Genomic DNA, 24160 nt, shown 5'->3' on the forward strand with positions numbered 1-24160 from the left:
ATCTTCAGAACGTCTTACATTACACTGACACAGCCACAAACGCAGATGGCCTCTTTTAGAGAAAGGCATTAACTCAAGGCTCATTAAGCAAGCCTTCAGATGCATGGTAGGCCAGGCATGGTGTAGCATAGAGATGCGGCAGGAGGATTACCATGAATCTGAAACCAGTTTGTCCTATGCAGTGAGACTTTGTCCAGAAACAAAGCAAGATGCATGGTGCGTGGTAAGGATTATCTATCTCCTGTTCCAGGTAAGTGCTCCCACCTCTCTCGAGACACTCCGTGGAAAGCTGAAGAGCTGGACAGTTCCTTACAAAACTCAAACACTCGCCACATGATTCGGCAATGGCACTGCTTAGCACACAAGTAAGGTAAAAACCCATCGTATAAAAGCCTGCACACAACTGTTGGTCGAGGTTTTGCATGTAGCTGCCAGCACCTGGAGTTAACTACGTCTTTCGGTGGTGAATGGATGACTCGAATGTAGTGTGCGCAGACAACAGTTCAGTGCTTGGAATTGTAACCTGACATGCACGAACACCCAGGTTCCATCCCCAGCCACACCGGATCCCCAACACTCAGGAGGTGGAGGCAGGAGCATCAGAAGTTCAAGGTCATCTTCAACTACATTAAAAATTCAAAGACAGTCTAATCCTGCATGAGACCTGTCTCCAAGAGAAGGGAATAAAAGGAGGGAGAGGAAGAAACGAGTCAATGAACTATAAAAACACATTGAAGTGCCCTCTATGCTTCTCCCTAGAGGAAAGAAGCCATGCTACAAAGGTTAGATGCCTCGAAACTCCAGCTATGCCACATTCTAGGAAAAGAAAACCATGGTGGCAGTAAAAAGACCAGGGATTGTGGGTAATAAGAAAGACAAGTTGGCAGGACAGAGCATTTTGAAGGGACAAACTGATGTCGTACTCTGATGATGGTCGTATGTCGCTACTTCTCAAATCCACAGTGTATTACCCAGCTGGAGCTCTGATGTAAGCTGAGGACATTGGCCAACAATGCTGTGCTAAACAGACTCCACCAGGCAAACCCACCCCTGTGGTACTTGGACCCTGACAGAAAGCCACACAACCTGAACTCCGACATTAGGAAGCTTCTACATGCTGCTCAGCTTTACCCCTAAACCTAAAGCTACAACAAAACTAAAACCTTCCCACAGGGGAAAATTTCCACGCAAGAATGAGTTATAAAAAGATGGCTGTTATTAATTTTAAATCACAAAGCTCCAAGATAGCTTATCATGTAGCAAGAGACAAGGAAGACAACCAGCCATCTAGGGAAGAGACTGACTCGTGGTAAAACGCAGCCATGTAGGGAAGACGCTAGCTCGCTGACAAACATCTATCCTTGCTTTCTTCTGCTCCCGTAGAGTGCCTCAGTGTGCTGGGTAAACGGATCCCCATCAAGACAACCTCCCCAAGCTCCTCTCTCAGCTTCTGTGGACAGCCTCAGGCTGAACTGAACGTGAACAAATATGGTAGAAGCAAATTTGGGTCGTGCATTAGGAAGGAGAAAGTAACTCCCCTTTCTCGTCCATCTTTCCTGTTAGGCAAAAACCACGCCAGAGCCAGGACCACTTCTGAGGACCTCCAAGACTCTGGCCAAAGAATGGGGCACCTCATGCTGACTTAGACCCCATGTGCCTCCGGGTCCTGGTTATGGTGGGCACAGTCTGTCTTCGGAGGAACACTCTATCTCACTACCTTGAGCTAAAGAGTCCATTAGACAAGAGGAAAGGACCCAGACCGAAGCCAGACTCAGAGCTCCTTCTACACTGTCTCTGAAAGCTCAAAGTTCCAAAAAAGAGGGAAGTTACTTGGCCAGCCTCCGCCAAAGAGAAGTGTTCAACTCCCTTGAATGGCCAACATGGAGAATGGGCAGCAAGATCAACCCTGGTGAGCTGCGGGGATGGTATTCGCTGCCCAGAACCTACTTGCTATTGTATTGTATTACGGTCCTGGGACAGCACCCAGGGTCTGACAGATGCTAAACCACTGGGCTACAACCCTATCACTGGTCTTTGCCATTCTAAGTGACCATATCAACTTTCCTCACAGTCCCCTCTGCTTCCGAGAAAAAGCCCAGAGGCTGGAAAGATGGCTCTGTGGTTAAGAGCACGAGCTGCGCATCCAGAGGACCTGGGTTTGATTCTCAGCACTTACATGGCAGCTTGCAGCCACCTGTAGCTCCAATTCCAAGGGATCCAACACACTCTTCTGGCATCTGTGGGCACCAAGCATGGTGTGCGGGCGAAACACTCATGCATGTAAAACAAAATTTAAAGACTATTTTTTATAAAGACAGAGTCCCAAATCTCTTAGTGGACTTTTAACAGCTGTCACACCCTCACACCTGTTTTCCAATCCAAGGTCAGGTTTCCCTATGACCCATCATGCTCTGCACCCCGGCTCTGCTGAGTGATTTGCGGCTCTGACCGTGCTGTGCTCTTTCACTGTCCAGGGGCATAGAACAAGCTTGTATACAACCTGCAACCCTATGGCCATGGGGTCTCAGTATTCATTGCTACTTGGCTAGCTCCTAATCCCCCCTTAAAATTATTATTATTTATTATTATCATGTATTGTGTGCACTTGTGCATCATGATGTGCATACGGAGGTCAGGAAACAACTTTCAGGGCTCGGTTTTCTCCTCCCACCTTTCTGTGAGTCCTGGGAACCAAACCCAGGTGATCAGCCATACCAGGCAAGTGACCCACCTACTGAGTCATTTCCCCAGACCAGATCCTGTTCCTCCCCAAGCTCAGCAGCCCCATGTGGTGGCTCTACCTATAACCCCACTCAGGAGGCCAGGGCAGGAAGAAAGACTGCTGTGAGTTCAAAACCACAGAGCGAGAGATTTCTCAACCAGTGTGGGAAACTTAGCAAGATCCTGTCTCAAAATAAAAAGTAAAAGAGAAGGGTTTGGGGACCTAGCTTAGGGATAGAATACGTCTAGCACGTGCTACAAGACCCCAGGTTCAGTTCTCAGTACAGGAAATCTTTAAATATTAATATTTAATATTAATACTTAAATATTAAACTCCGTATGAGTCATGTGTCCGTATGTGAGTGGGACATTGTGGTACTCTCTGTAACCCCTGCTACTCAGAAGGCTGAAGCAGGAAATCCTGGATGGCGAGGTCAGCTTGGGCAGCACAGCAAGATGAAAGAAACACAGAGAAAGAAACAGAAGGGGCATGAGCAGCTCACGCTGTCAGCCTCGTGCACCTGACGGACGGACGCCTGCAAAGAAAGATGTTTAAAGAAAAACTTTGAATCTACTTTGAATCCTCAGTGCAAATCCTTTTCATGGCCTTCAAGAGAAGGGAATCAAATGTCTGTACTGTTGTCAGAGGCTGGGGACACTGCTCAGTGGCCGTTCCTGGGCTCAGAGGTTCCCTGCCCAGCACCAAGAAGAAAAGCAGCCACTGTTGGAGAAAACAAGCCACCAGTTCATGTGAAGGAGCAGGAGAGACAATCCCGGACTCCCACCATGGATTCAAACTGCACATGTGTGGGAGGAAAAGCCCAGCTCCAGTCACATTGCCACAGGACTGTCCTCTTCAGTTGTGCATCTCAGACACCCACCCCTATTTCTTCCTTGATGGGTAATTAGAAAATTGTGGAGCCTTACCCCTGGAGACTTTGTAAACTTCATAGAAAGAGCGGAAGTGGAAGCCCAAGGAAACAAGCAGGCAGAGAGTCAGTTCCCAACGGGACAGCATAGCTGGAGACTCTGCTTCCCAGTGTAGTGTGGAGAGTTTCTAGGAGAGAATCAAACAAAATGTCACTGAGGTAACACCGCACAGGGCCTCTCGATGTCAGCCCAGTTAGCTGGCACTCTCAAGGGCACTTTCACTTTTCAGAGTGACACTGACATAATCCCAACCAAAAACCCTGTTCCCTGGGGATCTCACCCCTTCCTACGTCCAACATACACATGTGCATGTGCACATATATGTATACACACACACACACACACACACACACACACACAAGCATGCATACTCCCTACTTGCCTAGGTCTTTTCCTAGATGTATCACAAAATACATCCAAGAACTCCCTTTTCTTGTGGGCACACTTATCTCCCCCTATAAAACACAAGGAACATTATTTCTAAGGCGGCAGCACTGAGCACTTTGCCTGGGATACAGCAGCAAGGGGTGGCCATGTTTTCCATGAATACCAATGTCTTTGATGGTCAGAGTAACTGCAACGCACAGGTAACACCCTTCTTCCTCCTCCTTCTGCTCCTCCTCCTCCTGTTCCTCTTCCCCCTCTTCCTGTTTCTCCTCTTCCTCTTCCTCTTCCTCCTCCTCCTCTCTCTCCTTCACCTTTTCCCTTTCTTGCTTCTCTTACACATACTCAGTGGCAAGGACCTTCCCCTAATGAATAAAGATTGCAGGGGACCAATCACTGGGCGAGAAGTAGGCGGGACTTCCAGGTCGGAGGGAGTAAGAGAAAAGGAGAAAAAGGGACTTGTGGCTTTTTGGGAGAGAACTTGGGGTAGAAGGTGTAACCAACTAGAGGACCCCGGTTAGATGTCGGATGTGCCAGGATCTGCCACGGAGGATTTAGTTTTGTATGGCCTACTAAACAGGATGTTAGTAGTTACCCCCAGAGATTGTGTACTTGTTGATTCTAAACTAAGAGTGTTTTCCTTCACTCTGCCACTCAACTGAGTTCCAGAGAAAGGTACGGTGGCAAAGCACCCCAGCCAGCCACAGAAATTGGATGCGTGGGGCTGGCGTGGCAGCAACTTGCCACCGGAACATAGCGAGTCAGGTGGAGGAGACATTTCCGGAACTGCACGCCAGAGAGTCTGCCGAGATGAGAACAGTCTGCCCGTGCCATGTGGCCCACCCGTGTCCGGCGTAATGTGGGATGGTATTTCCTTTTTTAGTATTTAACGCAACACATACTCAGCCTCCTTTCTCACAAAGGAACTGGATTTTAATCTGGACACATAAACACTGAATTCCACACATGACACCATGCTTACCCGACTCATGAGTACAGGAGGGTGAGCCTGTGGGTGGTCTCCTGGTTTCCACCCTTTCATGCTGACCAAAGTTGGTGAAACCCTACAGGAACAACAATGTAGAAGGGTTCCAGTCCCTGACTCCACAGAGCTAAGCCCAAAGCTGTCCTGCCACACCTAGCTAAACTGCCACAAGAAAAGTCGGAGAAGAACTGATAAAAACGTCCAACATCCTTAGTCATCAGGAAATGCAAATCAAAACAACTTTGAGATTCCACCTTACATCTGTCAGAATGACTAAGAACAAAAACACAAGTGACAGCTCATGCAGGTGAGGATGCAGAGCAAGGGGAACACTCCTCCATTGCTGGTGGGAGTGCAAACTTGTACAACCACTTTGGAAATCAATTTGGCAGTTTCTAAGAAAATTGGGAATAGTTCTACCTCAAGACCCAGCTATACCACTCCTGGGAAAATATCCAAAAGATGCCCCACTATGCCTCAAGGACACTTGCTCAACCATGTTCATAGCAGCCTTATTCACAACAGCCAGAAGCTGGAAACAGCCTAGATGTCCCTCCCCTGAAGAATGGATAGAGAAAATGGGGTGGATTTACCCAATGGAATACTACTCAGCTGTTCATGAACTTTGCAGGCAAATGGACAGAACCCAGACCCAGAAAGACAAACATGGTATATACTCACTTATAAGTAGACACTAGGCGTAAAGTATAACCACACTACAACCCACAGACCCAAAGAAGCTAAGTGACAAGGAGGGCCCAAGGAGGGAAGCCAGAATCTCCCTCAGAAGGGGAAAGAGAATAGACATCAGGGTGGATGAGGGAGAGAACTGGTGGGGGAGGGGTGGGGATGGGGACAGGAGGGATCAAGTGGGGGACATCAGAGGGAGAGAGTACTGGGAGACACAATTGGAATTAGGAGGAGGGCATCTATGGACAATGGAAACTCCCAGGAACCTGTGAGGACGCCCTAGCTAAGACTCTTAGCAATGGGGAACGTGGAACCTGAAACGACCGCCTCCTGTAACCAGGCAAGACTTCCAGTGGGGGGATTAGGACACCAACCCAGCCCTACACAAAACCTTCCATCCACAATTCGTCCTGCCTACAAGATGCACAGCAGAAATGGGGGAAACAGCCAACCAGCTCTGACACTGTCAATGACATTCCCCTCTACTTGCAGACAGGAGCCTAGCATAACTGTCACCAGAGAGATTTCAACAGCAACTGACTGAAACAGATGCAGAAACCCACAGCCAAATATAAGGTGGAGCTTGGGGAATCCTTCAGAAGACCGGATGAAGGATTGAAGGAGCCAGAGTGGGTTGGGGACACCACATGAAAACCTACAGAATCAATTAACCTGGGCCCACTGTGGCTCACAGAGACTGAACCACCGACCAGAGAGCATGCATGGGATGGGCCAAGACCTTCTGCACAGATGTAACAGTTGTATAGCTTGATCTTCCTGTGGGACTCCTAACAGTGGGAGCAGGGCTGCCTCTGACAGGCTTACCTTTAGGACCCTTTCCTCTAATGATGGAGAGCTTGCCAGGAAGGGGGTGTGGTTTCTCCCGTGAGTGACATCTTCTGCTCTCTGGAGGATACTGACTTCCTAAACTTCTCCTGGCTTCACTCCTGCCATCTATCTCCTAGAACAGGTTTCTGGAACTCAGTAGGAACAGAGAAGCCATCTTTTCAGGAGTGGAAAGGAAGTTTTATTTTAGCATATCTCCCATCACAGAAGACAGAGGCTGCAGTAGACCGCTGTCTCATCTCACAAAGGATTGTGATTGTAAAATGTTCCTAAAAGGCGCTTCCATAATTTGAACATAAATAACCTGTGTGTGATGGGAAATTTCTAGGAGCCCTACTTGCTCAAAGATTACTCTCTCTTGAGTAATGCCTTTGTGTGAAGGATTTACCTCTTAAGGACTCATTTTTATAACATTTCGTTTTGCTGAGGTCTCTGCTGTATTATGCATGAGTTGTACATATGCACAAACACATAGCATTAATACCCATCAGGAAAGCAGTGGGATTGTCTCCCCCCAGCACAGCTAAAACTTGGATCTGGTCCCTACAGCCTCCACCCAACAGCACAGGGTCAAATGCCAGCTAGGACTCAGCACTCATGTGCTGACTGAACCACAGGGGAAGGTATCCAGATACCCATGGGGCTGGGGGATGGGTTAGATGTAAACTACTTAGCCCAGGGCTGGCCCTAAGCACTCTGCAGACATTGGCAGCTACTAGTTAGTGATTTAATGCATCATTAGCCCACCTAGCCGAGGCCCTGAGTGGAGGAAACCCAATTAAAAGCAGCTAACCTTACTTACCACAACCGCCCACCTCCTCCTCTCCTCCAGCAGGCGGCATCCCTCATGTCTTCTTTGGGGCCACTCTTCTTCCTTTTCTCATGCTCAGCCCAGGGCCCCCATCCCTTGAACAGCATGTGAATGGTCTTGGGGCTTTCTGCCAGGGTTTCTTCCCTGCCTCTTCTCTTCCCATTCCATAGAAATTATGCTTGAATGAATTCTCAATGCCACATGTGGAGACAGTCACAAGCCCTTAGCACCCCTTCCTTCCACCTCTCTTTTCAACCCTTGCCCACTCATCATAGGCCTTATGATGTAGAAGGACCATGGCCGCTCGTGCATGAGCACAGCACACAAGCGCACACACACACACACACACACACACACACACACACACACGCATGCACGTACGCACGCTCACACACTTCTTTCATTGTTTATTTGCACTGTGCACCCAGAAAGCCAATCAGAGTAAAGGATTTAATGACACCGAACTGTCAAAGAAAATGGGAGACAGACAGCTGTGAATCTAACTAGATATTCTTAATGCCCAAGCCCTTTATGGTTCCCTAAAATACCTCCTCAAAACTCCCAAGTATCTATTTTTCATACTCTAAACAGCATGTTCATCAGGAACCAAAACAGTTCTCAGTCAAGCATGCACATAACATCTCTTGTTTGGGGGAGGGGGGTACGGATTCAGCCCTGCAGCAGCCCAGTCCACATGGTGGCAGGTGTGAGGCCTGAGGCATCCCAGGCCACATGGTGGGCAGGTATGAACCTTGCAGTGGCCAAGGCCATACAGTGGGCAGGTGTCAGCCCTGCAGCAGCCCAGTCCACATGGTGGGCAGGTGTAAGGAGGCCAAAATCTAGTAACACAGCATCCCCTCTCAAGTAGCCAGAGTGTGGAGCATCTGCTGACCAAGTACATGAAGGCAGCGGTGCCATCAATGTGGGGCTAACCAGAAGGCAGGGATAGCTGGGAGGTGAAGATGCATCGGGACTGAGACCAGCAACAAAGCAGCAGAGGCTCCTGCACGAACGGCTTAAAGGCGCTGTTGATTTCCTAAGGAAACCTGAAGCTTATGAGCTAGAACATGTATGTCTGTGCTGATTAATATTGATTGCCGATTTGGCAGGTTCTACAGTCACCCAGGGGACAAGTCTCCAGGCACACCTGAGAGAGAATATTGATATCAGTTTAGCCTCCGGCCATGCCAGTGTGGGTTGTCTAGATTGGATTTTCCTCTGGCCATGCCTTCAGGGATTATTTTGTTTGGGTTAATTGAGCTGAGGACACCCACCATAAAAGGGAGGTAGCACCATTCCCTGAGCTGGGCCCTGAACTACAGAGAAAGTGACCTGAGACCTGCATTCATTCATCTCTCTCTGCTCCCTGGCCACAGATGCAAACGACCAGCCGCCTCAAGCTCTGACTGCCACAGTTTCCTGTGCAATGCACCGTGCCCTCAAATGGTGAGCCAAAAGAAACACTCTTCCTTAAATTGCTTGTCAGAGTATCTTATCACATCAATAGGGAAAGAAACCAACCCCCACTCAGTGCATGCCTGTAACTGCAGATAGCACAGAACCTTCTGTATACAGGCACCCTTGGCTTTAGAGGGCATTGCATCCCACTAAACCCAAGCTAGAATATCCACTCAATGCCACTGGAAGAATTCTAAGTTAAGCTATTTTCAGTTGGGGTCATTTGTACTGTCATGTCCTGTCTAGACAGCCATAGAATGAAGATCTTTCCCATTGTAGCTGTGTGTCTACATGCCTGATGGCTGGGACTTCTACTGAGCACATGCATGCACAGTGGGACTTCTGCTAGGCACATGCATGCACAGTGCGACTTCTGCTGGGCACATGCATGCACGGTGGGACTTCTGTTGAGTACATGCATGCACAATGGAACTTCTGTTGAATACATGTATGCACAGTGGGACTTTTGCCGAGTACATGCATGCACAGTGGGACTTTTGCTGAGTACACGCATGCACAGTGGCCGGGACTTCTGCTGAGCACACACATGCACAGTGGCTGGGACTTCTGCTGAGTACACACATGCACAGTGGGACTTCTGCTAAGTACAAATGTGCACAGTGTGACTTTTGCTGAGTACATGCATGCACAGTGGGACTTCTGTTGAGTACATGCATGCACAATGGAACTTCTGTTGAATACATGTATGCACAGTGGGACTTTTGCTGAGTACATGCATGCACAGTGGGACTTCTGTTAAGTACATGCATGCACAGTGGGACTTCTGTTGAATACATGTATGCACAGTGGGACTCCTGCTGAGCACATGCATGCACAGTGGAACTTTTGCTGAGTACACGCATGCACAGTGGCCGGGACTTCTGCTGAGCACACACATGCACAGTGGCTGGGACTTCTGCTGAGCACACACATGCACAGTGGCTGGAACTTCTGCTGAGCACACACATGCACAGTGGCTGGGACTTCTGCTGAGCACACACATGCACAGTGGCTGGGACTTCTGCTGAGCACACACATGCACAGTGGCTGGGACTTCTGCTGAGCACACACATGCACAGTGGCTGGGACTTCTGCTGAGCACACACATGCACAGTGGCTGGGACTTCTGCTGAGCACACACATGCACAGTGGCTGGGACTTCTGCTGAGCACACACATGTATAGTGGACTTCTGCAGTGTGAGACATAAGAGCTCAGATTTAGTTTTTCCGCTCTTCATAATTTCATGAATAGAAAATGTTTTTAACCATAGATCTCGGCAGCTCCCATCTGAGTCTTTTTCTTTCCTTATTAGGAGCGTTCAACTCGTCTCTTGAAGAAAACACTGTGAGGCTGATCTGCTGCACGTCTGAATTTCCAATCTTGTGCTTTGAGGCCATTGTTAATGCTACTTAACACAAGCACCCTGAGGCTGTGACAGTTAATCTAGGGACTGAGCCTACTATAGGACAGGGTGTGGAGGGGGGGGTGTAGATGTGTGGACACACTGGACACCAGGAGAGTCCTCTCCCCACACCACTCAGAATGGTACACAATTTAACAATTTGTGTTACATTTGCGTAACAATTTGCATTACATTTCATAAAGGAACATTTTAAATTTTTTAATTAAAGTCCACTTAATATTCCCAGTCAGTAGCACATGGATAAGAGAGTCCTACATGATAAGAGAGTCCCACTGAATATTTAATTATCTTAAGGATGAGGGAGAATTAAGTTCTATCAGCAAACTAGTCCAGGCCTCACCCGTGGGCTGGGGATTAAACATAAACAAACAGGCAAACAGAACACTAAGGACCAGGTCCCAACTCGCAGTGTTGACAGATGGGAGAAACAGACAGGAAACTGACTTCGTATTGCATATTAGAAAAAAGAGACCCAGGGTTGATAATTTTTTTTTTGGAGCTGAGGACCGAACCCAGGGCCTTGAGCTTGCTAGGCAAGCGCTCTACCACTGAGCTAAATCTCTAACCCCGATAATGTTTTTAAAATACCTTGGATTGATAACATCAAAGAGACCCACAGGAAAAGAATCTTAGACACAAAGTGTTGAGAACCGCCAACTGCCCCCGGGGGGGGGGCTTCCACGTCCATCCTCTGCCATTTAGCGCCCACCTGCTTTCAAAGATGCTACCTCAAAGACCCTCACAGCTCTGGCTCCCTTTACAGGATTCAGAATTCCACTCAGGGAGAAGAAGGGATCCATGCAGGGCAGAGAGTAGCCATCGATGGCCAGAAATGAGGACCTGAGTTTCCGGCTCCCACCCTCTCAGGGACACAAACCCTGCCCAGTCCCCAGAGGACAGCTGCAAGGTACTTAGCAACTGTTTAATGTCTTCTCATTCTTCTTTGGTGTGCAGAGGTCAGAGAGTAGCACAGGGGTGTCTTCCTCAATTACTCTCCTTAGATTTTGGAACAGCATCTCTCACTAAACCTAGAGCTTCCCAATTTGGATAACTGGCAGTCTCAGGAATCATCACCTCCCCAGTCTGGGATTGTGGGCTACATGTAGCACTGTGCCTGACTGGTGCTGCAGATCTGGGCTCAGGCCTCAAGCTTGTGTGGCAAGCATTTCACTCCCTTCCTGTGTCTTCCATGAGTATGTTCCCCCACGTGGCTTCCCTACTGTTTCTCAGTGGCTCTAACCTGAAAAGAACACTTTGCATATTCACCGTGCTGAGAGAGTACCTTCTCTCATCACAATTACAGCCTTGTGGGTGCCAACCATCTACTGCAGGGGAAACCAAGGCCCTGAAAGGTCAGGAAACATGCCTGCCACACAGCTGAGCCGCAGAGCACAGACGCACGAACCTGACTCTCTGACCTTCCCTCGGCAGCCAGTGAATTCTTTTTGTTCTCTCTCAAAATCTATAATGAGATGGGTCTGTCAGAACGATAAAAGATGGTATGAGCTATCTACATGTAAATAAACTTAAGTGTAGGTATAATTTTAAATACTTCCTAAGGGAAGTTGAAAGCCGAGTAGATGTAATTAAAATACGCATAAATGTCTACCTCAGCCACATTCCTTCAGAGACTCACGTAGAAGGCTGAGCAAACCATGCTAACTCGTGTGTCAGAGAGCTGGTGGGCCGCAGACAGAAAGGCTGAGTAGAACAGAAATATTCTTAGTTCTAAATTTAGGAAAGAAGAGCACTCAAGAAACCACAGTAACGAGAATGAACGCCTGCACGCTGCTGGGACAACCGCAGCATCGAGGAGAGCCAGCAAGTGGACCAACTCCAGCCTCAGCTGAGGCTCCAACTGGATGGGACCGCTTGCCGTTCTGTTTGCAGAATATAAATTACGTGATTCCCTCCCCGTAGAAAACAGAGTCCGGACTCATGGTGACCCCTCCAAGGCCTAACAACAGGTCTTACTCTTCTGGCCGCATCCTATAAAGAGAAGCCCCTTCTTCAAACCTAATGCCACCAGGACAAGCAAGGGGGGAATGGACCGACTGGAGGGGACTCCAGGACCCAGGAGAAAGTCCTTTAACACAAACTGGGGGCTTCTAAACCTGCAGCAGGATGTGTCAGTTCCCTTGCTCAGCAACCTTCACTGGACCCTCTCCACCATGTGTTGGCTTTGAATGGGAGCCTTGATCTTTCTCAGGACCTAGGTAAGGGAAGTGTGGCTTCGGCTGACATCCCCCTGGGGTCATCTGCAGGACTAGAGTCACTGCTTAGCTCAGCAGGTGGTGGAGGGACATTCTGGCTTTCTGTATTAACAGATGCTGGGCTCTGCAATCCTCCCATATGTAGGCAATGTTCCCCAGCAGGGTAACTGGGGCTTTTCCACAACACTGGAGCTCTGGGAGCTGGAGGGGCAGGCAGGTAGAGGCACCTGAGAGGAAAGCAAGGAACCCAACTCTGGTCCTCTGGAAGAGCTCTGTTTGCTCTTAACCACTGAGCCATCTCTCCATCCCCCGCAGCAAATTCTTTTTAATCCAATTGTTATAATGTACTTTTTTTTAAAAAATCAAACCAGAAGAAAATTAATCCGAAAGCAAATTTTTATGCCCGGCCCTCAGTTTAGCGTTCTCTGGCTTGCACGTTATACCACCAGCAATCCTCTCACCAAACACGACCCTAAGTCTTTTTATATGAATGTTAAAGACCAGCAAAAAGGAATCAACTTTTTCAAGTCCCTAGATCAACAAAAAGTACTGATCTGATATTGCATTTTTTTCCCCTTGACAATTTTCAACCTATCTTACGGTTTTTTAATCACCTGTAATGCACCCTCTGTATTTCAGACTCCCAGATTAGGGAAATCTGAACGAGTCAAGTGTCTCCTTACAGCAGAACGCTTTACATAATTTTTTTTGAAGTACACTGTTTAAAATGCAGGCTTTTAAGATGTGGGTTTGCTGTTGTGGTCAGACTGTACACTACCCTACATTGCTCCATGTTGTTTAAAGCTATTTGCCTCTTCCTGAGACTCCATTTTATAAGCAGCTTTGACTCCATTTAGAGAAGGACGGCTCTGCCCACATGTTGTGCCCATAAATGTCACCATTTGGCCAGCATTTGGCACAGGCTGATAACTTACTCCTAAAGGCAGAGACGGCGGCATCCTGTATCTTTAAAGTGCACTGTACACTGTTTAAAGTCACATTAGCATATTAAAATCATATCAGGAAAACCAGACCAAGAACTTCCCAAACACACCAGAGAGACAAGGATGCTCCCCTCACCTGGGCCCGGTTAGAAGAGGCCATCTACTACTGCCCTGTTGATGGCTTCACCAACCTGTTCCCTCACCAGCCATAGCCACCACACACCACAGAGGCCACAGCTTGGCTCTGTCCTCACCACTCACTTATGTAGCCACTGAAATTGCTTGTCTGTCTGTAGGTCCTCCTCCCATCTGTCTGGAGGTGTCTGTGCTTGTCACCTCCAAGGCCTTCACCCTCACTTCTGTCCCGGCTCTGCCTCTGTACCTCCAGGAGAAGAGTTCAGGATCCAATGCTCTTGGCATCTCCATTAGCCTTCTGCTCGCTCACCCACAGTGAGGCTCTTTGAAGGGCTGTGGACTCTGCTGCAGCAGCCGCCTTAACCCTTTGTAAATATTTTGTAGCCTACACACAAGCACGCATAGACAGGAGGCTACTGTACGGGACTCAGAGTCTGGCTGCTGGCTCTTGCCGTGAAACTCTCCCCACCCTCAAAGGACTAAGAAGAGGCTCTCCTCTGCCACATGGACTCCGGTTCCCTTCCTGCCACTCGGTCTCTGTGGCTGGGGCCTGAACCCTCCTTGTTGCCTCTCTGTCTGCTCATGGCATTAATATCTCTTCTAATAAACCCCTTAGTTCCTGAACTACCTACCCCACCCAGAACCTAACAGACAGACAGACTGATTGACTTGACTGGTTTACTGTGTGAAGTGTAATGTGTGATCTGAGGATTACATCAGTAATTAGGACTAGAATGAAAGAATCTGTGCTTGATTAAACCAGCTATCAAGGGAAACCATAACTACGTCGTGAATTGCAGCCAGCAAAAATGGCATCGGTTGTGAATTTACCATTATTTAATAAATTCTGTCACCATGGAAAGGCACGAATGTGTCCATCAACGTTTCTAACAGCACGCTAATGGCATGACTAATTACTGCCATGATGAAACCAACATGTCCCACAACCTCTTTCTCTCCTATCCCTGTCACTAACTGCACCAAAACTAATCCCAGTCCAATCTCACCTTTGTTCAGGTTTGAGCTTCACTTAACAGCACTTTCAGTGTGGGGCAGTGGAACTGACACCAGACAGAAGAATTGGTAAGGTTGTAGCAGGTTCAGAACCCCGATTAAACTCATAATTGAGGACGGCAGGAGTTCAAAGTAGCTCCCGATCAGATTTCCGTCTTGGAGCACATGACCAGGACGCCCCACTAAAAGGACCATGACAACCGGTCACATATCATAGAGCCTAGAGTTCTCCATGCTAACAAAATATCTAGGGCCAGAGTGTTTTGCCAATGAACATTCCTTCCTGTAAAAGGTATTTAATCTCTGGTTCATCCTGAGGAAATATATGCATCCACATCCGCCATGAATAAAGCAGTTTGGACAAGCAAGAACTGTCTCCATCAAAAGCCACCTTGGGGAGACCTTCATCATACAGAGCCACCCCTAAGTCTCCCCTAGAAGACTCCTAGGGAGTCTCCTGGCACTCCTGGCACTCACTGAGCTAAGCCGGATTCCCCACCCCCCACCCCCCACTCCCTGACCAGTCCTTATCAGAGGTCTGCAGCCCTTCCAACTCAACTCCTCGTGGTTCCCAGCAGCTTCCGGGTTCACAGAAGGATGGGAGCCCCGCCTCCATTCTCAGCTCCTCTCAGTTCCCAGCAGCTTCTGGGTGCCCAGGAGTTTGAGAACCGCAGCCTCCAATCCAACCTCCCCGCCCGCCGCCCCACCGCTTCTTACTCGGAGAAGCACGGGCTGGGACCCCTATCTTAGACTGCGTTTTCACTCTCAAGAGGCATACTGACCGCATTCCAACACCCCAGCAGTGAGGCGGAAAAACGCAGACCCACGTATCCGCATCAGCTTATCGACTTCCATTTTTGAAAAATAATCTCTGGGTTTTGAACTTTTCTTTGATGTAGACCTCCCTGCCTTGGCTGGAACCTGCCATGTAGACCCAGACCAGACTAGCCTGGAAGGCATAGAGATCCTCCTGACTCTGCCTCCAGAATGCTGGGGTTAAAGGCATGAGCCACTACAACCAACCCAAGATTGGATTCTAACTGACTGTTAAGGGTTTGAAAAGCAACGATCTGTCCTCCATTACTGTAAATCTTCTTTAATTTCCCTCCCTTAAAGGCGCATTTTTGTTTTGTTTTGCTTGTTTGTTTTTAGACCCTATCTCCTGCCACCCTGGCAGCCTCCCATGATATAACATAGTATGACTTTGAATATGCGCAGTGCTAGAATTAGAGACACGAGCCACCATGCCCTGTTTATACAGTTGTGATGGTTCAGCAGGCCCTCTACCGAGTCACAGCCACAGCCCCTGCCAAAAGTCTGTATTTGCGCATAGAAACACGACTTAAGGAATATTTTTCTCCTTTATTCAACAGTTGGGTTTTAATTATATTATTCCTTCCTGATATGAACAAGGGCTGAGGTATATATAGCACACTTGCCCTTGGGCCACACTGACCAGTGCCTGATGTCACCAGGCGAGCTGCCAACTGCCAACCCGAGCCTTGACCTCACCCTGAGTTGGTGAATCTCCAAGAGGAAGCAAAGTAAAAAACAGGTAAAGCCTTTGCCCCCAAAGAAGGGTCCAAACAACAGCCCTAGCACAGACTACTCAGTGGTGACTGTGGACTTGAACGTTCTTTAGAGACACAACGTGTCTTTCCAGTCTGCTGTCAAACCAAGACATCCACTTAAATTATTAACTGCACCTCTCGGGTCAGAACTGTCCTTAGCCAGCACACAATCCATCCTACAAGAAGAAAAATCGCAGGGAAGGTGGAGCATGAAGAATGGAAGCTGGAAAGAGAATGGAATTCTAGGGCCAGAGTGAAAGCCCGAGGACCTTCAGTATCCCCTGAGCACTGGAGCAGATGCTTAGCTCTAAGAAGTAATACAGCACCACACTGCACGGAGTAGACACACAGCATAACACAGAGTCAGTCTCCACAGGTAGAAGGCCCTGATCTGAAAGTAGTCAACACAACAGCTGTGCACACCTGGAGTCTGGGAGATGGGAGCCTGCGTAAAAACCGGTGTATCCCAGTCTTGCCACTGTAAACATGAGGGAAACTGAGTCCAGAGAGTAGAAGGCCAAAGAGATCTTTAAACTGAGAACTGGTGAGATGGTTCAGTGGTTAAACATTTGCTGCCCAGGCTTGAGGGCCCGAATTCAGATCCACAGGTCCCACATAAAATGCTCTGAGGAATGGGAAGTTAGGTATCCTAAGACTCTCCTGCGCTCACAGATGCACGTGCGCGCGCACGCGCGCGCGCGCACGCACACACACACACACACACACACACACACACACACACACACACACACACACACGGAAGAAAACAAATCTCTGAGCTGGGGGGTGAGGGGCGGCGGAGGGGGACTGCCATGTAAGCGCCCTTCCTGCAGAGAGCAGCAGGATTCTCCATGGCGCCCTTCCTGCAGAGAGCAGCAGGGTAGCAGGGTTCTCAGTTCCCCAGGCTCCGCGCCTTTGTGTCGCCGCCCTCGGGGACACGGGAAGCGGAAACGCTACTGCATTTCTCCCACGTCAGCGGCGAGCCTCCCACGACCTGCTGCGACACCCTAGCCAGCCCCCTGTCTCCACGCATGGGAAGTCGTGGAGGCCTTTGCCACCGCAGGCCCCAGCGCCAGCGCCAGCTTCACGCGAGCCTTCTCGCCCGCTCTGCACGCGAGCCCGCCGACCCCGCGCGGCCTCACCTCCCACGCCCCCTCCTGCTCCCCGCGCGCGTCCCTGCCGCACGGCTTGCCCGGTCTGTCTCGCGCTGGTGAAATCACCTGAATCGCAGCGTGCAGAGCTGAGTGCGCAGGGAAGAAGGCGTCCCTGCACCCCGCCGCGCGGAGCCCCGGCCCGGGAAGGACTCGCGAGGGCTGCGGGCTGCGCCGGTCGGAGGCCGCGGGGGTGAACGCCTTGGCCTGAGATGTTGCTCCCGGCTGCCGGGACAGGGGATTGGCCGGCGCTCTGTACATTTACCGGAGCAGAATCATCACCCAGGGTCCCATTAGAACCTCAGGCTTCTGGATTCTTCCGGTCCCCAAAGGAATGGGTCTGGGGTGGGGGCGTGTGTGTGCCCTGCTACAGGAAGACGACTAGGCCAGTGAAGGGCTTTTAGCAGACATTGTTAGAGCTGGGGAAATCTCTGCAAAACCGGCTTTGCACTGTATGAGACCTAAAAACATCTTCACTTCCACCTTCCCCAGCACCAACTAAAACAGCCGGATCAGGAGTGCCAGGTTGTCCAAAATAAAAACACAGGGTGCCAAGTCAATACTGAGTTCACATGAACGGCCGATACTTTCTTGGTGTTGTATGGCCTTTGTTATGTGGGAGACGTAATTATACTTTCTAACAGTTTCTGGGGGCTGGAGAGATGTGGCTCAGTGGATAAAGCGTTTTCTATGCAAGTGTGAGGATCTGAGTTTCTGAGTTTAGTCTCCACATCCAATGTGCCTGTAACCCCATCTTTGAAGGAGGGACTCAATCGAAGCTCCAGACCCTGGCCAGCCAGCTCAGTCTAAACAGGAAGCCTCCAATTTAGCTAGAGACCCCGCGCAGAGGCAGCAGGTGTGGAAGCCTTACTCTGGCCCCTTCAGGAGAGCACCAAACATTCATACAGCATACACGCCCTGTTTATCTGTAATAACAGTGTGTCTTGATGCCTGACAAGTCTGACCACTGTAATAAATCCCAGGGTTTGGCCCAGAAGATGCCAAAGGTGCTCAGGAACAGTCAAACCCAGGGAGGGAGATGGGTAGCTATCTTCTGTGTCGTTTCTAAACGGCCTATTGCGGTGGGTTTGTTGTCATTTAACCTAACTGGTTTCTTTTTTTTTTTTTTTTTTTGGTTCTTTTTTTTCGGAGCTGGGGACCGAACCCAGGGCCTTGCGATTCCTAGGCAAGCGCTCTACCACTGAGCTAAATCCCCAACCCCACCTAACTGGTTTCTACACGTGCACAGCGCTCATCTGAAGATACAAAATTCAGGTTTGGCCAATGTAAATCAGAAACATCTGTGTAAGAGAAAATACTCCAGACTTGTGACCTAGCTATACGGGCCAAGGCAGGAAGATCCCAAGTTCAAAACAGAGGCTACAAAGTGATTTCAAAGCCAGCCTGAGCAGTTTTGTCAAACTGTCTCAAAATCTAAAAGCAAGCATTGCCAGAGGAGACACAGCTCAGTGGTGCAGCCTCGCCTCACATGCAGAACACCCACAATAACAAAACACAAAACGAGACTAAGCACTGAACTGAAGAACGGGCTGGCAGGAACATTCCAAGGGTTACTTCTTACTACACATAGATTTAAAACAGTTGATGGAAACATTAGAATCCAATTGCACATAGGCAAGAGATTGGAGTGTGGAAATGTGTTGTGATAAAATTACCTTATATTCTAACAGACTGGAAGCTTTGCTGGGCTTCTCAACTGAAGTTAATATAGACACTGAGGTCATTCAAGACTAAGGTGTAATCAGTCCCTTTGTTTAACCTGCCTTTAAGGCAACAATGTAACAATGGACTTTACTTGTCTTAGGTTTCCCATGTAACCAGCTTTCACAATCTAAACCAAGCCATGGCTGTCAGCTTCTGTTATGTGCTCCTTGGTGCCGTGACCCAGTGTCATGTATGTGTGCTCTAGTAATCATTTGCTGAAAACATGAAGAAAGAGAGATTTAAAGCAGTCCTATTAAATGAGCATTCACTGGAAATGTTGAACACAGCATTCTGATATTGTTTGTTTGCTGTTTGTTATCAGAGCCAGTTGGTGCTGGCGACTTAATCTCTTGTAAAAGCTGCTAAAGATTTCTACTGAGTTCCTCCCCCTTCCTTCCCCATGGGATACCCTCCTCTGCTGTTCAATAAATACAGATCAAACCCCATTGTTAGGGCCAAACACACAGGGCCACGTTCACAGGACAGCCTTCAGGCAGAAAACAGATTCAGCCTCAACAACAGAGAAACAGAGGACAAAAGACGTACAAGCATGAGGAGGAGAATTCAAATCTAGACTTGCTGTTGGTTAAATGAAACCAAAGAGAAGTGCTTTGATTTTGTTCCTTCCTTAATGTGACATAATCAGTGACTCTGAGTTTTTATGATTGCGTTCAAAAGGTCTGCATTTTGGTGCCCATGTGGAGGATCTTTAATGCTTGTCTGCATCAACAATCTAATCCAATCAATCAATCAATCAATCAATCAATGGAAGAAAGTCAAGTCAGAAGACCAAGGTTCTGCAAGGCCCAAAGAAATGCACCAGAAAGTCAACTGGGAACCAAGCTTGTGACCCAGCTATATGGCCAAGGCAGGAGGATACCAAGTTCAAAACTGGGGCTACAAAATGAGTTCAAGGCCAGCCTGGGCAGTTTAGTCAAACTGTCTCAAAATTTAAAAGTAACCTGGGCATTTATGGGAGATTTTAAATTCCCATTTACGTTCTGTGTGTTTCCAGATGTTGTTTCCTCCCCTTCTTAATACTGGAAATACCCCATGCACTGTTTCTACATGTTTCTATGCTCTTGATTATTTCCATTGAATTTCACTTGATTTTGATCTTGAGGTCCCTTTAGGCTTTCATTAGTTCTCATCGTATAAATTTAAATCTTCTAATAAAAATTTGGCAAAACTAGCAGGGCAGTGGTGGCACTTGCCTTTAATCACAGCACTTGGGAGGCTGAAGCAGGCAGATCTCTAAGTTTGAGGCCAGCTTGGTCTACAGAATGAGTTCCAGGACATCCATGGCTACACAGGGGAAACCCTATCTCAAAAGACAAAACAACAGGGCTGAGGAAATGGCTCAGAGGTTTAGAGCACTGACTGCTCCTCCAGAGGACTGGAGTTCAATTCACAGTACTCACAGGGCAGCTCACTGTCTGTAACTCCATGATCTGACACTGTCACACAAGCATACATGCAGGCAAAACACCAATGCACAAAGAATAAAAATAAATAATATTATAAAAATTGGCAAAAACTCAAGGTAAAAATTGTTAATAAACAGACTACGGGAGGATGCAGCCATATCCCCTTTCCTAATGTGTGTGAAAATTCAACGGAGCGTGCTTAGTGTGTGAAAGGCGCTAGCTTCAAGCCCTAGTATTAGAAAAGAAAATCTGCAACAAAAATAAATAAATAACTGTTAAATTGCAACAAACAAATAAAAAACTGTTAAATTGCAACAAACAAACAGAAAACGTTAAATTGCAACAAACAAAACATGTTAAATTGGAACAAGCAGACATGATGTTAAAGGTTGGCACATGTGTGGTCTGACAATACCCACAGGGAACTGCCAGATGTGTTAGCTCTTCAAGAGCTCCTCAAGTGCCTGAGAGAAACTATTTAAAGTAGCTTTTAACTCAGGACTTCAGTCCACGGTCCCTTAGGGACTTGGTTTTGTCTAGTGAGTCAGAACGGCCAGGTAGGAAGCGTATGGTAGAACAAACATCATGATAAATAAGAAGCACTGGAGCAGGGGTAGAGGAGGAAGCCAGGGAGGGGAACACGATAGGAACCCAAGGACTTAGGACTGCGACTGGCTTCTGCTGGGTAGACCCATGACTAAACTTTCAAGCAGCTAGAAATCAAGCCTTGAGTACATGAGCCTACGGGGCCAATTCCTGTACAAAGCAGAAGGCAGTAGCAACAGCACATTGGCAGATACTCCAGCATGACAGTATCCTTACGACTCTTAAGCCTGTTGGCTCTTGGTTCTATTTCTAGGAATAAATACACTGGGGTAGCCTATCATATAGAAAATACGTGTCAGCTATACCGAAGTATGACTGATAAAACTGTAGTGTGTAAGGGGTACCCTGGAAGCCTTGATAATATGGACACATTATGAAATGATTACCACAGTCATCCTCTATCATCTCATAGTTCACCATTGTGTGTGCTCATGGGTGTGTATGTGTGTGTGTGTGTGTGTGTGTGTGTGTGTGTGTGTGTAGAATCCTCTGCATGTCTATAGAATCCTTTGTGTCAGGGGGAAGAGCATAGAATCCTATAAGTGTGTGTGTCTCTTTATGTAGAATCTCTCTCTCTCTCTCTCTCTCTCTCTCTCTCTCTCTCTCCCCTCCCCCCCCGCCGTGTGTGTGTGTGTGTGTGTGTGTGTGTGTGTGTGTGTGTATGTGTAGAATTCTCTGTGTCAGGGCGAAGAGCATAGAATCCTATAAGTGTGTGTGTCTCTCTGTGTAGAATCTCTCTCTCTCTCTCTTTCTCTCTCTTTCCTTTCCTCCCTCCTTCCCTCCCTCCCTCCCCCTCGCGCACGTGTGTGTGTGTGTGTGTGTGCGTGTGTGTAGAATCCTCTGTGTGTGTGTGCTCCACCCTCAGCAAATTTCAAGTGTACAAATTTCAAGTTTTTCATTGGCTCATTCATTTTACTTCACTTTTTTGACACCCAGCCTGACTTCAAGCTCACTGTGACCTTGAGTTCTTGATCCTCCTGAGTGCTGAGGTCATAGGCATGCACCAATACGGTACTATGCTGTGAACTAGATTCACCCTGTGAGACAGTCTATCTTATAGCTGCCACACGGCTCTATCCCATCCCTTGCTGTTGCCCCCAAGACCTGCACAGCTTCAGATCTTGACCTGACTGGGGGGAACCAGGGAATGAAAAAAGCCAGGCACATTTATTGAAACGCTGGGATTGCGTGGACCATGCATCCTGATGGAGACGCAGCAGCAGACCCAGAACTCAATGTGTTTATTATCTATCACTGAGTGAGGTGGTAGGTTTACTGTATACAGTGGAATGAGGAAGCAGATTCAGTAATCTGGGTAGGAGGTGTGTGTGGGGGAGCAGCCTCAAGCTGTAAATATCAAGGAGGAGGAAGCTGTGGTTGACAGTTTCCGTATTCCCTGGTTTTAGCTAAAGGCTTACCATTCCTCCACACTCAGCTGAACCAGGGGAAGGCTCTGACATTTGTCTGAGCCTGTCCAGGGAAGGACTGTGCCCCTCCCATGGGTACTTGGCATGGCCGTGCACATGTCTATACGCACTTCCTCTCAGAACTTCATCTCCTCCCCACAGATTTCTCCTGTGTTTTTCCTTTATGTACTCCAGGGCTCCCTGCTCTGTGAATGTCTCTTGTTTGCATATTTATCATTTATGTCAGCATTATTCAAACTACTGGCAAGACAAAGCATTAGTAGATTTTAAGACGCAGTTAATGGGCCACAGCTAGGCTCGATTCTTAACAAGATGAAAGGGAAGAAAATGTGCCACTGGACTTTTATTAAGAATGATGAGTACTGTTGGAAATGGGGCATCTGGTTACAATGAACCCGGTAAGAGAGATAATGGATGAGTAGGATGAACTTGATTGACTAGGAAAAGTTGTTCTATACTCTGAAGGCAGACGTCCCATCTGGAGAAGGAGGTACTTACGGCCACCACCATTGCAAAACAGATGACAGCTGATATTTCATATTAACACCACTCAAAGCTCATTAAAAGACACTCGTCTGAAAAGACGGTCTTCACTTCATTAAATAAACTCGAATCTCTCTTTGGTGGGATTTCTCCTTAGTGTTAGATGGGAGAATGACGAAGTCAAAACTAGATAAATGAACCAACAAGGTCAGTCAGTAAAGAGGCTCACCTGAACACCTTCGTTTGATCCCGGGAACCACAGGGTGGAAGGAGAAAACTGACTTCTTCGAGTTGTCCTCTGACCTGCACACATGCCCCCTTCATGCACCATATGCAAATAAATAAACATTTAAAACTTAGAGAAATGTCCAAATTCAACCATCTGCTATCTGACCCAGTAAACAAGGAAAGCGAGTGATCTTAGGGCCTCACACATACTGGGCAAGGCTCTGCTACTGAGCTAAGTTCTCGCCTTCGCTTGACATTTTGTTTTGTTTTTTGAGATTGGTTCTAAGCTCAGGCTAGCCTAGAACTCAGAATAACTCCCTTGCCGCAGCTTCTAAAGCTTTGGGATTACGGGTATGTACCACCACAGGTGTTTTGAGGTATACCTTTAAGATCAAAGGAGAACCTTTTCATTTATCAATTTGCTTTACTCAAAAAATTTATATTGGACTATTTCTACAAACTGGTATTTGCAGAAAGCAAAAATGGTGTCCATGGAGGTTGGTCTGAGTGAAAGCTGAGACCTAAGGCTTCATGTTCTTCTTCCAATCCAGCAGCAGCAAGGTTGCCTCTCACCGGGTCCCACCCACTTCACTGTTCGCACAGGGCTCTGAGTGTCTGGCCCCTAGCAATCTGCTTAGCTCACTGAGTGATCTGTTCTTTGTGCTTCATGGCCAGGTTCAGGAGAATGCTCTTCCTGCAATTCTGTGCACTGGGCTGTCCAAAGATGGCGACTTGAGCAAGATTCAGCAAGGATCCCAAGGTCTGCTGGTCCACCTTCAGCAAGACCTGACTCACTCTCTCTCTTTCTGTGCCAAAGACTGTGCCCGCCAGCCAGGCCTCCAGGTAGAGCATGGGGGTATAGGCAGGGCCGAGCAGTCACTGTGGGGAGGCTGGTGTCTGTCTGTCTGTCCTGGCATACTTCGTGCTGGGGTGCTCAACAGGCCAACAGACATCTCAAAATAAAACTAGAGGACCAAAGCTCACTG

The 24160-nt window shown here is 48.0% G+C and overlaps 1 protein-coding gene across 3 annotated transcripts in view; it reads right to left on the reverse strand.

Moving 5' to 3' along the window:
• The window catches only part of Hhat (hedgehog acyltransferase), a 256089-nt gene extending 235316 nt beyond the window's left edge, over nucleotides 1-20773 (reverse strand). Inside the window, exons 1-2 of one of the 3 annotated variants that reach the window (XR_010056911.1) lie at nucleotides 17348-20769; nucleotides 3649-3778 (exon numbers count right to left, since the gene is read on the reverse strand). Coding sequence is in view for 1 of the 3 variants with exons in the window: in NM_001398579.1 (NP_001385508.1) it covers nucleotides 3649-3739 (91 nt within the window). In the remaining 2 variants the exon portion in view is untranslated. 3 annotated transcript variants of the gene reach the window in all.
• Nucleotides 20774-24160: the final 3387 nt, after the last annotated feature.

This window comes from Rattus norvegicus, chromosome 13, assembly GCF_036323735.1.
Source record: "Rattus norvegicus strain BN/NHsdMcwi chromosome 13, GRCr8, whole genome shotgun sequence".
Taxonomy (NCBI): domain Eukaryota; kingdom Metazoa; phylum Chordata; class Mammalia; order Rodentia; family Muridae; genus Rattus; species Rattus norvegicus.